Source organism: Stegastes partitus, unplaced genomic scaffold, assembly GCF_000690725.1.
Source record: "Stegastes partitus isolate 25-593 unplaced genomic scaffold, Stegastes_partitus-1.0.2 Scaffold181, whole genome shotgun sequence".
NCBI lineage: Eukaryota > Metazoa > Chordata > Actinopteri > Pomacentridae > Stegastes > Stegastes partitus.
In genome coordinates this window covers 223465-238653 of record NW_007577912.1, presented here as the reverse complement: position 1 = coordinate 238653, position 15189 = coordinate 223465, and the positions used below count along the sequence as shown (strand labels likewise).

General features: G+C 41.4%; 1 protein-coding gene across 1 annotated transcript in view; it reads left to right on the top strand.

Annotated features, from left to right (window-relative positions):
• The window catches only part of pld1a (phospholipase D1a), a 41673-nt gene extending 26718 nt beyond the window's left edge, over positions 1-14955 (top strand). The window contains exons 12-26 of the mRNA XM_008280096.1: positions 1229-1310; positions 2857-2967; positions 3142-3327; positions 4153-4366; positions 4451-4579; positions 4861-4979; positions 5404-5517; positions 8385-8495; positions 8815-8903; positions 9004-9117; positions 9261-9310; positions 9403-9537; positions 9998-10151; positions 11088-11205; positions 12616-14955. Of these exons, the coding sequence (XP_008278318.1) occupies positions 1229-1310; positions 2857-2967; positions 3142-3327; positions 4153-4366; positions 4451-4579; positions 4861-4979; positions 5404-5517; positions 8385-8495; positions 8815-8903; positions 9004-9117; positions 9261-9310; positions 9403-9537; positions 9998-10151; positions 11088-11205; positions 12616-12840 (1951 nt within the window). The 3' untranslated portion in view covers positions 12841-14955. The remainder of the gene's footprint in view (positions 1-1228; positions 1311-2856; positions 2968-3141; positions 3328-4152; positions 4367-4450; positions 4580-4860; positions 4980-5403; positions 5518-8384; positions 8496-8814; positions 8904-9003; positions 9118-9260; positions 9311-9402; positions 9538-9997; positions 10152-11087; positions 11206-12615) is intronic.
• The last annotated feature ends 234 nt before the right edge of the window (positions 14956-15189 follow it).

The window sequence follows — 15189 nt, the reverse complement described above, 5'->3', positions numbered from 1 at the left end:
TGGTGTTAGAATTTAGCTGGTAAGCTTTGCTGCATTTTAATCAATCAGTATTTTTCATCATCGGCAGTCAGTGCTTACATGAAAAGCAATCTTAAAAGAGGAGGTTGAGGTTTTTGTCATGGTTATGGGATATGTTATGTTACATAATCATGTGCCTGTGTTTACTGCACAAGAGTCCATCTGTAGTCCTGCAGTACCAGTAGCATTAGACGGTGCTTTAGAATATGGAAAGTATGACGCCCCAGTTGAGTTTGGCAAACACGCGTGGTCATAGTGCTGCCAAAGAGTGAGAAAACATGTCGACACTGTGATACCAGTCAGTGTTGTACAGCCCTGTTACACAGTACATTATGGATTAACCAGAAGTCTTCGCCTGCCAAAGATCCGGGACAAGGTACTGGCTCTAATTACATCCTCACAATGAGAACAGAAATACACTGAGAGAAAGATGAAGTCTCGATATCTGGTTACGCTTCTGCTGCACCCCTTTTTCTCTCCATCTTTTCTCAGCTTCCCTCTAAACCACCTGATTATTTGTGTTATTTTCAGACATCTAACACAAGCACACTGGGATGTTTGAAGTCAGAAAAGAGTTCAAATCAAGAAGATTTCAAACCAACAAAAAGTAGTTTGTCTCGTGTTAAAAGTTGTCACCTGACAGTCTTGCTTTTTTATTCCCTGAGGGTACAATAACCTATCAAATAGTATTATAAAGATGCAAATCTAGTCTCGCATATGATCAGTTTGACTGTTTTGCATAGGAAAGAAGCATTTCCTTGCCTGTATTTTGCCGTTCTCTATTTTTCAGACCTTTAATAGTGCTTTTAATGGCACTTTCTACAGGGAAATAACACCATATCTGTCCCCACTGACGCACTTCTAATATTCTCACCGCTGTAATTTCAAATATAATAGTTTATGGTCCCTCAGAGCCCGATGTGCGACTGCTAGACGTGACTGAAATCCCCGTGTTCCAGGGCAGTAATCACGGGGCTTATGGCCTTTACCAATGAGGTGTCGGCCTGTGTAACGTGAGCCCGTGGCATTGTAGACATGCAAGCTCAGGATGCCAATGCCAGCGACTCATGAGGCTTTAACATTATGTCACGGAGAAAGTAAACATTCCTTTAATGAGTTTGATGAATGTATAGCTTCCCTTGATTGTCCTTCTTCATGCCTGTGTTCCTTTTTTTTTGTTCATTTATGTCTTTCTTACGCTTTTTTTTAGGTTGAGTCCAGAGATCTTCCTTAAGAGGCCTGTTGTCGAGGGCAACAGGTGGAGGCTGGACTGTATCCTCAAACGCAAAGCAGTAAGTCATTATGGGAGGAAAAATAACCCACAGGTCAAGTGTTGAGCAGATGTATACTGCACTCGTGAAAAAACGTTTCCTCGAAATGGAAACGTGCCCTTTGCCCTGAGTAAATATAACCTTTATTAACGTATAAACTCACATTTTTTTTAACAAAATGACAGAAGTATTAACATTTAGGCTGTTTCAAGTCGAGTCATTCTTATTTAAAACAAGTCGAGCCAAAGTGCTCTCCATTTAAAAAGAAGTGCGAAAAGCCATCTCAAAGCACATTAAATTTTAAAGTTAAGACCTTACAATATTAGAGAGAAACCCTCAGACTTCCCGTGAGCAAGCACTCCGAGATAAAGTTCTACCTGGATGTGATTTAAGCTTAAGAAACCTATTATAATAAATGCTAATAAAAAATGTCCACATGTGTTCGCAGGATCTATGAAGTCCTTGAAAAGCAGCTCTTTACACTAGAAGATTTTCTTTAGTATTCATTTGCAAGAAAAGATACGACTGCATGGTATTGAATATCTAAACAAGCATGATTCACCATCTGGGATGCATCTGAAGATAATAAATGCTCTGCTTACCACTTATTTGTTTGCAGAACACTATTTACCAACATCTTGAGGCTGACATAAAGCTAATGTTGCAGCTTGATTCTAGTGCAAGTGGTAGAATGACGCAGACATATTCAAATAGTGTACACATTTCAGGTATTTGTACTTTACTCTATATTTCTACTTCTCTACATCTCAGAGACACGTTTTTAAGGTTTTCTCGACTACAAATGTCCGACAGCTTTAAGTACTAGTTACTTATTCCCATTTCTCCAGATTTTACGATTTTAAATATCTGGGATGAGCTGAAGGATTAAATGTTCCTTCATGGGTTGAGAAAGTTCTCCTACTTCTTAAGCTAAATCAAGTATTTAGTAAACATGTTAGCTGGAAAATGTGTTGTCACAAAACAAGCTGCTTTTCTGAGGTCATGAACGAAAGCTGACTTTTTGGACAGATGCTGTTTTCACAGGGCAGCAACATTACACCATAACATGATTAGTTTATAGAATTGCTGTAGATTAAACTATGTAATGGTATATAAAGTAGATAAAAGTAGCTCTGCCTTAAACATCTACAACAGTAAAAGTAATATCAATACAACAAAGCATTATATATGATGGGAAAACTCGGACAGGAATAATTTTACTGAAAAATGGAGTGGAAATTTTGCTTCTTAAGTAAGGTTTTTATAACATGATATTTACTTGTAGTAGACTATGTTCACAGTATGGTATTTACACTTTTACTTCAGCAAAGGATCTGAAAGCATCTCCAGTCAGTGGACATTTCAGGGTATCAAACCTTTTCTGTTTGCTCCCTTTACTTTTACAGATTAATGTCAAAGCAAACTCTCTAATGGGTTCTTTGTTCACTACTTTAGCTCCAATAAGTGTTGTTCAGTAGTAACTATCTTGATTGATTGCTTCTCAGTAAGGATGCAACCAATTGAATATGTGAATACTTTGATGGATTAACTCTGTGTTTGTCCACAGCAACAAGGAGTGCGGATCTTCGTGATGCTGTATAAGGAGGTGGAACTGGCCCTCGGCATCAACTCAGGCTACAGCAAAAGGACGCTTATGCACCTGCACCCCAACATCAAGGTGAGTGACGGGATTATTGATATGTTCATTTTGTTAAAAAACTTCATTGTGGCACATTTAATCAATGTCATGTTCCCAATCAGGCTGCCACGTGACCCAACATGTTATTATATTTGCACTTTTTGTGATTTACATACTGTCAAATATACAAATGTACATGTGCTGTGTGTCCAGGTGATGCGTCATCCGGACCACGTCTCCTCCTCCGTCTATCTGTGGGCACATCATGAGAAGATCGTGGTTATCGACCAATCGGTGGCCTTCGTGGGCGGGATCGACCTGGCGTACGGTCGCTGGGACGACGGAGAGCACCGGCTGACGGATGTGGGCAGCGTGACTCGCTCCGTGGCGCTGGAGCAGGTCAGACACTAATTAAAATGTCCTGTCCACACTTTTTGAATTTATTGGCAAAAAAAAAAAACAGCCCTCATCTCCTGACAAATAGTTTGAATTAAAAAGCCCGAGGAGAGGAAAGTATTTCATTTACTCTCAGAGGGAATAAAGAAGCAGCACTCCATGTATCCTCAATAGGAGCCTGTGGTGACTGTGTGCATAAATATGGAATGAAAAGAGCAAATCTGTCACAATGCCAGCTGGCAAATAAACTCTTAACTTCAGTGGCACTGACATATTCTCATACACGACTACACAAGCATATTATGTGCCATTGACCTTAAAGTCAATATGTATTTCAAGCTCCACTTGGCAGAAGTCACAGAAAGGAGAAAAAAAAAAAAAAGAAGCACCAGAATTTTCAACAAAATTGTCACATTTTCTGCTCAAGACAAAAAAAGAATGATGCTAAAATGTTATTGTTCCTCTTGGATGGATGCAGTGTTCGTTGGGAGCGCTGAAACTTTCATTTACACAAGACATAATTCAAGGTTGGTGTGCTGCAAAGTAGAGGATAAATCCTTTTGATTTTGATGAACTCGTGACTTTGCTATAGCACTTCTACCCACACAAAAACACACCTATCCCTTGTTTGTAACTTGGTCGTGATTTCACCACCCATCAGCGTTGTAATGCATCACGATTCAGCACCACACAACAACTGCAGCCTCCAAAATGACAGTAATAAAGCAGTTTATTGCAGCACTGTTTTATTAGACTGCAATCATTGTATGTGTATGATATAAAAGCAGATGAGTTATACTACATCCCCTGTTGTTTTCTGGATTCTAGGCCAGCTCCACCAACACTCCCTCTACTAAGGGGGTGTCCTCCACCGACGGCGTCTCTCAGAGCAACGGACGGGGAACGCCGCCCGGGGATTCGGCGGATTTGCCGAAGCTGAGGGGAATCGGTCGCAACAGGATGGTTCGCTTCAGCATATACAGACACCTGCACAAGCACACGCTGCAGCACGTGGACAGCGTCAGCAGTGTTGACAGCGCAGGTCGGTGAAGCCTTTGAGAACATTAAAGAGAAGTCACTACATTTATGTGCGTTCATGCTCAACTTCTATTTTAACTCCGTGCAGGGAGTGGCTCTGTGCGAAGCCTGAAGACAGGTGTCGGAGAGTTGCAGGGAAACACTCGCTTCTGGCATGGAAAGGACTACTGCAACTTTGTGTACAAGGACTGGATCCAGCTGGAGAAACCTTTTGATGGTCTGGCGCACGCATACCCACGAATATAACCCTCTCATTTATGTCAGACAAGCTCCCTCTATTGCTCGACCCAAACTTCTTATTAGAAAGAAGTCGTTGCCCCATGCTAAGCACTACTTTTAAACCAGTGTATATATGGAAACGTATAGTCGTCTGGAAAGCTAATACAGCTGGGTGCCGTAAAACACTTTTGTTCCGCTTAGCCCTCTCTTCTAAACTCTCTGACCCCACTGTACTTGTTTCTCTTATCCTCCTGCTCTTTTTTTTTCTTCGGATTGCAGACTTCATCGACAGGTACACGACTCCCAGGATGCCTTGGCACGACATCGCCTCGGTGGTTCACGGCAGAGGCGCCCGAGACGTGGCGAGACACTTCATTCAGCGCTGGAACTTCACTAAGGTACACTGTAACACTGTGTACATTAACAAACAGGCTCAGGGATGTGGAGCAGGATCAGGACTTAAGGCTTAATTTGTTTAACCAGGATTTTGACAACAAAGGGGTCTTGTGTTGACAGAATGCAACCACCTTTCTTACCATTTCTGAGTCGATACATGGTTAGAAAGTTGTCAAAAAACCCGTTTAAGAGGTGGAAATCATGACTTGTTGACTTAAAAGGAAAACAGGACAATAAACAGTAACCTGGCTAAACCGTAGGAAATGTTTGACTGGATCAGTGGAAAAACTGCCTTAATCGTCTCACTCACACTTTCCCTGGCACCAACTTTTTCCTCCATGTTTTCACTCTTTCCCTCTCCTCTGCTCTCTCACTGTATATATTGACTCTCTTTTTGATGAAATTCTCCATTTTTCTCTCCCACAGATCATGAAGCCAAAGTACCGCTCTCTGTCGTATCCATTCCTGCTTCCTAAGTCGCACTCCAGCGCCAGTGAGATCAGATACCAAGTTCCCGGTTGTGTAAATGCCAAAGTTCAGGTGGGAGAACACGCCGAGCGCACGTTTAACTCGCCTCACTTATAAAACGAAAAATTGTTGGTTTTGTCTTCACATAAAATAGGAAAAACCGAGACAAAAATCTGACCACCAACCAAAATTAAAGAGAAAACGCAAGAACACAGGCAGGACAAACTCCCACTTTCCCACATCTCCCAGATCCAAGTCTGCAGTCAAGCATTGCTGGAAACAGATAAAAGAGAAAAAAAAAAACTCTCCACGGGCCAAAAAAAGTTATATAACTACAAAAGGTTTGCACTTTCGATTGACAGGGTTTTTAGCCAGAAGCGAGCGACCTCTGAGTGAGATGCTCGTCTAAAATAAGACGTGCCTGAAGATCCCATCACAAGGGTTTTGTTCAAAGTGAAGGAGTGCTTTTGTTTTTTGAGTTGCACCTATTCAGCGTTTTTGAAGTGACACTTCTATGAACACATTGCACAGCTTAATATGCTTTAAAAAAAATCCTACATCTGTGAGGAGTCAATGAGGATGTCGATGCCAGCCTCTGGATTGTTGTCCCAGTCTTTCTGAAGGGCTTGGCCAAGTTGGTGGATATTTTTTTTCGGGAGGATCGGATCATGTTGTCAGACACCATCCAGAGCATCATGGGGGCTGATTATTTGTGCGCTGTGCTGTCTGAAATGATTTCTTAAACAACAAATAGCCTAGTTTTGAACATTCGAGTGGCTGGATACGGCCTTAACTGAACTGCTAGCCTCCCGCATGTCAACAGTCTGTTCTTATCTTTCTGTTGTCATCTGTTTGATTGTGTCATCTGAACAAAGCTGCATTTTAAGGTGACCTTTTGGAGTCACTGATCACAAGGAGCGTCTGTTTGCTCGTCACACTGTTTGATTATAGTTCTTTAAAATGTCACCTGACTAGTGTGTGGATTAACTCAAACACTTTGTGCACAATTAGCTACATTTAACCCTTTTTCAACCATTATAATAATAAAAAAGGGTTTTTAAGTTTTTCTCTAAGTCAGAAAAGAACACCATGTATATGTTATGTTTATATGGAAGCTGAGAGCGGACATTTTTTTTTAAACAGCATTTTCTCGAGATAATGAGATAATTATCCTGTTGACAGTTCCGGCTGTCACTTCAGCCTTCATCAGAAGTTGTCGGACTTCCTGGTGTCACGTATCTTATATAGACAACTGACCAGGAACTCCGACATGACGTGTCATGAGAACAGCTGACCGGGCACGACAACTTACAATGAAGCGCTCGTGCCCGGTCTTGTCTGTCCTCCGGCCCCCCGCTGGTGACTGAGGATGGAATCCCAGGTGTGTGGGAGGTCCCACACACCTGGGATTCCATCCTGGACCGGGCACGAGTGGACAAACACAAACACCAATTATCTCGTTATCTCGAGAAAACGAAGTTGGTTTTCACAGTAGTGGAAAACGACCACTCTCGGCTTCCGTATGTTTATATTTTTGTATATTATATTTTTTGAGTATTGATTATTTATGGGGCTGCAAGGTGGGGCAGTGGTTAGCACTGTTGCCTCACAGCAAGAAGGTTGCCGGTTCGCATTGGTGGTCTAGAACCATGTTGAGGTTAATTGGTGATTCTAAATTGTCCGTAGGTGTGAATGTGAGTGTGCTTGGTTGTCTGTCTCTAAGTGTAGCCCTGTGATAGACTGGTGACCTGTCCAGGGTGTCTCCTGCCTTCACCCTGAGTCAGCTGGGATAGACTCCAGCCCTCCATGTGACCCTAGTGAGGATTAAGCGGTGTATAGATAATGGATGGATGGATAATTGTTTGTGTATATTCAATTCAATTTTATATATAGAGCGCAATCCACAGCATATGTCATCTCATAGCGCTTAACATAGTAAGGTGAAGACCTTGTGAATTTTGAGCAGAGAACCCAACAATCCAAAGCTGCCTTTGGACTCCAGCTGAGCAAACAGTTAGCAACGGTGGGAAGGAACCAAAAGAACCCCCTCTAATAGGGATTTGAACAAAAAACAAACCTCCGACAGAACCAGGCTCAGGGAAGGCGGACATCTGCCTCGACCGGTTGGGATGAAAGTGTGGATGGGGGGGGTGGGGAATAGCAGGATAGCAGGATAGCAGATGCAAGCAATACAAACAGAACAATAAATAATTTGGAGGTCGGTGAGGCCAGCGACTGCAGATCAGAGACGTGAAGCTACAGATCCAGAAACAGAGAATAAGTTCTGATGTTGAAAGTAACAAAAGCAAAGACAGATCTGACAAAAAGCAGCCTTTTTATTTGTTATAAAATTCTTTATTAAAGGTAGAGTCAGACACATTTTGTCATGTGTGATCTGCTCGCTGTTCATTCTTTGTGCACGCTGCAGTGTTTGTACACAGTCCTGGGTTAAGCCTGATCTGCACAACACAGGTCCAGTGTGTCCTTTACTTGTTCATGCTTGTGCACAGACCTGGAAGAGAAAGGGAGAGGAGGTGGGAGGAAAAGGGGGTTGTGGGAGTGAGATATCTAAATATGCCAACTACCTAAATGCCAACGATCTTTCTCTAGAATCACCTTTATGTAATACTAATTGATGAGAGCTGCGGTATTTAGCAACGATTCAACCTTTAAAAAATTAGATTTTTAGATTCATTATACAGCAAAGTTTTTTCTTTTACTTTTCTAAGCTGATCATTATTACATTTACTTGCCAGCAATTCCCATAATGCACAGTGCTTGGAATATAGTCACAGCTTACAAGGCCTCAGCTTGTAATCCTTGAATCATCCTTGAAGTTTTAATGTACACTACATTGAGGATATTCATAATGAAATATGTGGAAGAGGCAGCTCTGTTGAGCCCTGCTGCTGTAATAACCCAGTTTGTGTGTGTTTTAGGCGTTGAGGTCAGCATCAGACTGGTCGGCGGGCATAAAATACCACGAGGAGTCCATCCATCAAGCCTACATCCAGGTCATCGCCAAGAGCAAGCACTACATCTACATAGAGGTAAACCAGCAGAGAGGCTACAACATGAAAACAGAAACCGCATTGTTTATTTGGCAGCACTTTGAAATCACCAACGATAGCATGAAAGCCAAACTCTTGAAAGGTTTCTCACTAATGTCAGTAATGAGATAGCTCCATTGAGACTGGCTTTGATGTCAGTAATTATTATATGTCAGCATGAGCGTGCTTTGTGAAATTAAACGCCTCATTAGTCTGTGACATAAAACTACAAATTGTACGTGTGGAACCAAAGCCGTGATTATTTTCAGTGTTGCTCTTTGTGTTTGTGTCATTCTTCTCTCTCGCTTTCCTCTTACAGAACCAGTTTTTCATCAGTTGCGCCGACAACAGGACGGTCTACAACAAGATCGGAGATGCCATCATTGAAAGGATCCTCAGGGCACATAAGTACTTCCTTTTCTTTTAAAGTCATCTGTTTGTTTAAATGATTACACAGGATTAGTCTCTTCTGTAGCTCACAATGTAAATTACAATTGGTTGCTTACAGGGAGGGTAAGAAGTATCGCGTCTACGTGGTCACTCCTCTTCTTCCTGGCTTTGAGGGCGACATCACCACGGGAGGAGGGAACGCCATCCAGGCAGTCATGCACTTCAACTACAGGTACGTCACGTGGCTCTTTTAATAAGACCGAGTTTGAAAGAGGAAGACAGACGGGAAATGAGAAAGCAGATGTGGAAGAAGTGTTTAATCATAGATCTATATGTATACACTCTGTGATGACTTTTAATCTCTCGTTTCCTCAGAACAATGATCAGAGGAGAATACTCCATCATCTCCCAGCTGAAAAAAGAGAGTGAGTTCAAGAAGAAGCTGTGAAATTAAACGGTTTAATACTTGATATTAAGCGTGAAATGTGTTAATACGATTCTGCCTCTGGCTCCTCAGTGGACGACCACTGGATGAACTACATCTCCTTCGCCGGTCTGCGGACTCACGCTGAGCTGGAGGGACGTCTGGTCACGGAGCTCATCTACGTCCACAGCAAGATGCTCATCGCTGACGACAACACAGTCATCATTGGTTAGTCTGTCTCTCATCTCACCTTCTGTCACATTATCTTCTCTTGCTACTATTTGGAGCGACTGACCGCTCTGCGTCCACACCACCAAAACATGATGAAAGCCTCTCTTCGTTTCGCCATGTGTGCAGCTAAAAAATGTGCATAATAATGCTGTAGAAACGTGAGAGGAGCGCTGCGTGACTCTGTTGTGCCACCTGCTGGTGTACACGGTGCAGCTCGCCACCTTAACGGAATTCAACAACAATCAAGAAATAAGAAATAAATCAAAGTGCTAAAGCTCTTTATATCTATTTGTAGATGACACTCTATCTTTTCTCTCTAAATTTTACATTTAATCAGCTGTTTTTGTTTATGAAACCATATAATTATTGTGAATTATAGCAAATTTATGAAGGAACATGAACATCAACATCAGATTAATGTGCAAAATTAAGTTCATGTGGTCGTTTTGTGTTGCAGGTTCTGCTAACATCAACGACAGAAGCATGCTGGGTAAACGTGACAGCGAGGTGGCGGTGATTGTTGAAGACTCTGAAAAGGTTCCCTCAGTGATGGATGGTCAGGAGTACGAAGCTGGACCCTACGCGCTTCAGCTACGCCTGGAATGCTTCAGGTGTGTCTGTTTGTGTATCTACAGGTGTGCTCACGAAGAACATTGCGCTGTGTGTTTGGTTTGCTTTTAGTTTGCCATGTGAGCAGCATGCATGTTAGGGTAATTGGCGTAAACTGGCTGTATGTGTGAGTGCAGGCAGGTGTGGTTGTGCAGGCAGGACTGTCTGTTTGAGTAAGGCCCCACAAACCTCTACTGGACAAAGAAGGTACAGCTAATAAATGGATGGATTGTTTGTCTTGTCATCCATCCCCATAACATCTATCCAAAGTACTACAGTACACATTTAAAAGGGCTCTAAATGTAATTATAAAAGCAAGAAATTGTAATAGTTTTTAGAAGTTACATGTATACTTTTCACTATAGTCTACATGACCAACACAGTCTCCACAGAATTGTGTTGTTATACAACTGTCATATCTTTGCAGTGTATTTTAATACTTCCCTTTATTCCTTCAACCAGTCCTGTATTAGATGAAATGAGACTTGTCACCCTGGTCACCCAGAAAATGGAGAAGATGCTTCAACAATGTCGAGAAAGAGTTGTTTTTTCCCTAACCATGACATTTAACATATTAACTATAACTAAGTAATTTGGGTGCCAAACTTTAGCCAAACTTTTTTTCTGAGACTGATGGTCTCTCGTCCATCACTGGATGCAAACCCTTGATCTTGACGGTGAAAATCCGGTTTGTGCTACCAACCACTCCTCCAATCTCCTAGCCTGGACTTTGTTGCTCTTTAAAACTCAGCGACTTTTAACCACAGAACAGGTTACATTTACTTAAAAACACAATTACGTTCCCTTTAAAACGTAAGGAAGAATGCAGTTCAGTTGTATGGGACTACAACTTTGTGGAGTCAAGGCTGATATGTGAAGATTTCCCTACTCATTTATTTTTTCTTTCTCTCTTTTTTTTCTTTCCTCGTTCTCAACAGGACCATCCTCGGAGGCAACACCGACACCAGCATTGACGTCTCTGACCCCATCAGTGATCGTTTCTACAAGGAGGTGTGGATGACTACAGCCGGCCGCAACGCTACCATTTATGAGAAGGTAGGGTGGACACCAGGACTTACATGGGAACAAAAAAAAAGTTTGGTTGAGAAATTATGACATGTGGTAGATCATAGTACATTATTTTGACAATGGAAGATAAAATCCATAGAATTCTGCTTTTATATATGTAAACTGAACATATATTTTCTAAGAAGTCAGCAGGTAAAAATGTGAACTCAACAAAGAGGATGGTATAAGACTGAACTGCGATTTATGTTTATCATATATCCTTAAAAAGTAAAATGTGCTCCTGAGCTTCATAAATGTAACAAGACTCAAAGACTGTATTTGGGTCATTTCATCTCAAATAATTACATTTCTGCTGGACCATCTCGGATTTCCCAGAATTTTTTATAGCATCAAATGTACATATTTATATAATTTATAAAAATATTTGTGAAACTGATGTATGAAGTATTTTCTGAGATTATCCGTCGTTCGCACATTGAAATTTGACATGCAACCACATGTGGGTCAGAAAATATCGTATTGACAATAGGAATTTTCATGATGGCTTAAAAAAAAAAAGTCTCATGTACTTATTTATATACCAGTCTAAAATTTCCTAGATACTGTTTTAAATGTCCATAGTTTATGATAACACAGTTTCAAACAAATGAGATGGTTGAACAGAAGGCCCCTGATGATCTGAGATGAAATAACCCTGTTACGATTTTACCAGTATCTTGAGACTATAATTACACAAAACAACCACAAAGAACCCTCCTCAGTTAAATAAAAATGCTGTTGTGGCAAGGAATTTGTCTGAGTCTGAGCTAGCTACCCTAATCTGAAGGGTTTATCCTCTGTACAGTTACCAGTTAGGGACGTCTCAGGCTTAGGCTTGAAACTACCAAAAACCACTGGGATTCATCCTCAGGGAACCATGAGCGTCGGTGCTAAATGCCATGGCGTCCCTTCTGGCAACTGACGAGACTGTTCTCTCTCAGACCAGTTGTGATGAGTGGATTATGTGATTAGGATGTCGTCCCATTGCAGCAGTCTCTTGTTAGTGACATAAAATGATGCCACTGGAGTTCTGAATCCTTTATTTATCACCACCGCAATGTGGTTCTGATAGAGACAAAAGTAGAAAACATGTATTCATACAAATACAAGTCTTGGAAGAATAGAACTTAGTGGTTCAATGAAGGCATGTAGCTTCTAATAATGTCCAACAATGTCCACCAGGGGGACGTCTGGACTCCTGTCTTCTGAGGTTCGATCTCCTGTATTTTGTTCAGCAGCCGTAGTGCCTGATTAGAAATGCCAGTAACTTAAGTAGAGCTACAATAATACACCATGTAGAGAATGCATAGGTCAGTAATGGCCACTTAAGCAAACTCATTGACTAACATCAAACACAAACTGAGTGCCAAACATGAAGTTTTCTGTGTTTCTTTGAAGGTGTTCCGTTGCCTTCCCTCGTCTCTGGTGAGAAACATGTCCGAGCTGGAACAGTACCAGTCCAAGCCAGGTTTGGCCCAGACCGACTTGAACCGCGCGCAGGAGGAACTGCGCAAAATCCGAGGTTTCCTCGTCCAGTTTCCTCTGGACTTCCTGTCTGAGCATAACCTCATGCCCTCTGTTGGAACCAAGGAGGCCATGGTCCCCACTGAGATCTGGACATAAAGGACCTGAACCTGCCTCTAAACTCACACATGTGGACTCAGCTGTTTCTGGAGCGTCTTGAGTGAAGCTTCTGGATCGTGGTCGTCATTGAATGTCTAACACAGAGATCACGTTTGATTAATTTAATCCGGAGACGAGAGTCAGATTTGCGGTTCTCTTTTGGCTTGATGTGACTGCTGGGCATTGACAAATCTCTCAGATCTGTTCCTACTGAGACACACTAATCAGTAGTTACGGCTTGTTAGGTTGAAGCTTTTGGATGTACAGCATGAAGAACTCGAAGACAACAACGATGACTGCATTGTGAAATGAATGAAATGAAAAGCAGGCACACGGACTTTGGATTTTGGGAATCGGTTTTAACTCTGGATGCTTACACCTTTTTGGACTGTTCGGACAACGAGGATCTTTAAGGGACCAGGATGAGGACGTAGTAAACATTTTGATGAAGCTAACAAATACTCATTGTTGAAGACATCACAAAACATACACATTAGAGATGGTGACGCATGTGATTTTCTGAGTTTGTGACGTACGCTCGTGAGGTGCATTAGTGCTATGTACGCTGTTTCTGAGCTCACGGAGGAGCCCGCGCTGCTTTCGACAAATTCTTTGGAGTTAAAAGCTCAGATGTGTCTTGAAGATTTTTTTTCGTACGAAGAAATCAAAGAGAGACAATTTTACAGGTTGGACAGCGGTGCATGATTTACTAACTAGAATCCTGCTAACACCATTGGCCTGACGCATAAACCAATCACACCTCTGGAAAAAAAAAAAAGAGACATATTTCTTGTTGAAGGTGTTTTGTGACCTGAAGATTCTGCATAGCTTCAATCAAAGTGAATCAAAGTGGAGTATGTTAAGCTAACACAGGTTCCCAATTAAACCCAAGTTTGTTACTTAAAAAAACAAAATTCTGATGGGGAGGAGTGTAAGATCAAAAACTGTGCCAGTGGCTGGACGAGACAATCAGACTGTACGTTCGTCTTTGCTCAGCAGATGGTGCTAGCTTCCTAAAAAACACAGTCTGTATTCAGTAGTTGAACAGTTAGAGAGTAAGCTCTCCTGGCTGCTTTTTCTCAGTCTTATCGCGTCAGCTTTTGATTTTAAAGTTTTTGAAGCTCGATAAATACAATTTTGTTTCCCATAAAACATGCAGCTGGTGCAGGCGGCAAAGCATCCACGTGGAGATTCCACTTTCCTTGCAGCTCCAAGTGTTTTCTTGAGTGAACTTTTTACCCAGAGTGATCTTAGCATTTCAAGCATTTCGTTAATGTAACGCAGCCTGGATCGGCCAAGAAGAAGTCCAGCTCCTCCAGGGGACATGATGTGTGACCCATGGGGCAGCTGGCTTATTTTGTATAAATGAATGTGTGGACACGTGTTACCTGATTTTGTTTTAATTTTTAATATTCGTCACACTATCTCATTTGAACCTCCCCGAAATGTGAAGAGAAAGAACCACTCCTGCTCAGTTGTTGCGATGAAAGCACAAGGTTTTACGGCATTTAGACAGAGGTTGCATAAAAGTGACAGGAAGGATCCTGTAAATCAACAACATGAATCACTTCATTTGGCACAGATCCTTCAGTTTTCTTTTTATTGCGTTTTAGTTCACACACCACACGTGTGAATCACTTGCATTTATGTGACAGATAATGACTGTGTGTGTGATAATGAATTATTGATTTCTTGAACGGGACCAGGAAATTGAGAAACGTTAATTGAAGTTGTAAAGCTCAGAAAGACTCTGTTCTTTGTTTTTTTTTTTTACAAAGACAAACACTTGTGCTTCTCACATTTTATTGATTTGGACACTATTGTCTGTAATGTTTACCCTTTGCTGTATTTGTCAGTGCATTATTTATGGAATATGAAGCATTTAACATTCTTTAAAACCTTTATTTTTTAAATGTATCGCATGGTTGTATGGACGGTTGTAATTAAAACCTCTGTTTTCTTTCTTCATAACCACCATGCGGATGTCTTCTCCGTCAGCTCTTTGCTCTCACTCTGTTTATGTACATTACTTTGTTTTTTTTTTGTACAGCTGAAGGTATGTCCTTTCAACGCATTGTAATTTAAATGGCTAACAAATAAAAGCTATCTTTGGAATTTTTTTGTTCCTTTCATCCCACGAAAATAACGAGTTTATGAAAAGGATTGTAATACGTGATGTAGGACAAAAATGACAGTTTGAAACTCTTGACTGATGGTGTCAGCGTGGGGAGACTCCAACACCCTTCAACCCTCTATCGCAGGGGTGTCGAACTCTGGTCCTCGAGGGCCGCAATCCTGCATGTTTTAGATGTTTCCTTCTTCCAACACACCTGATTCAAATGATCAGGA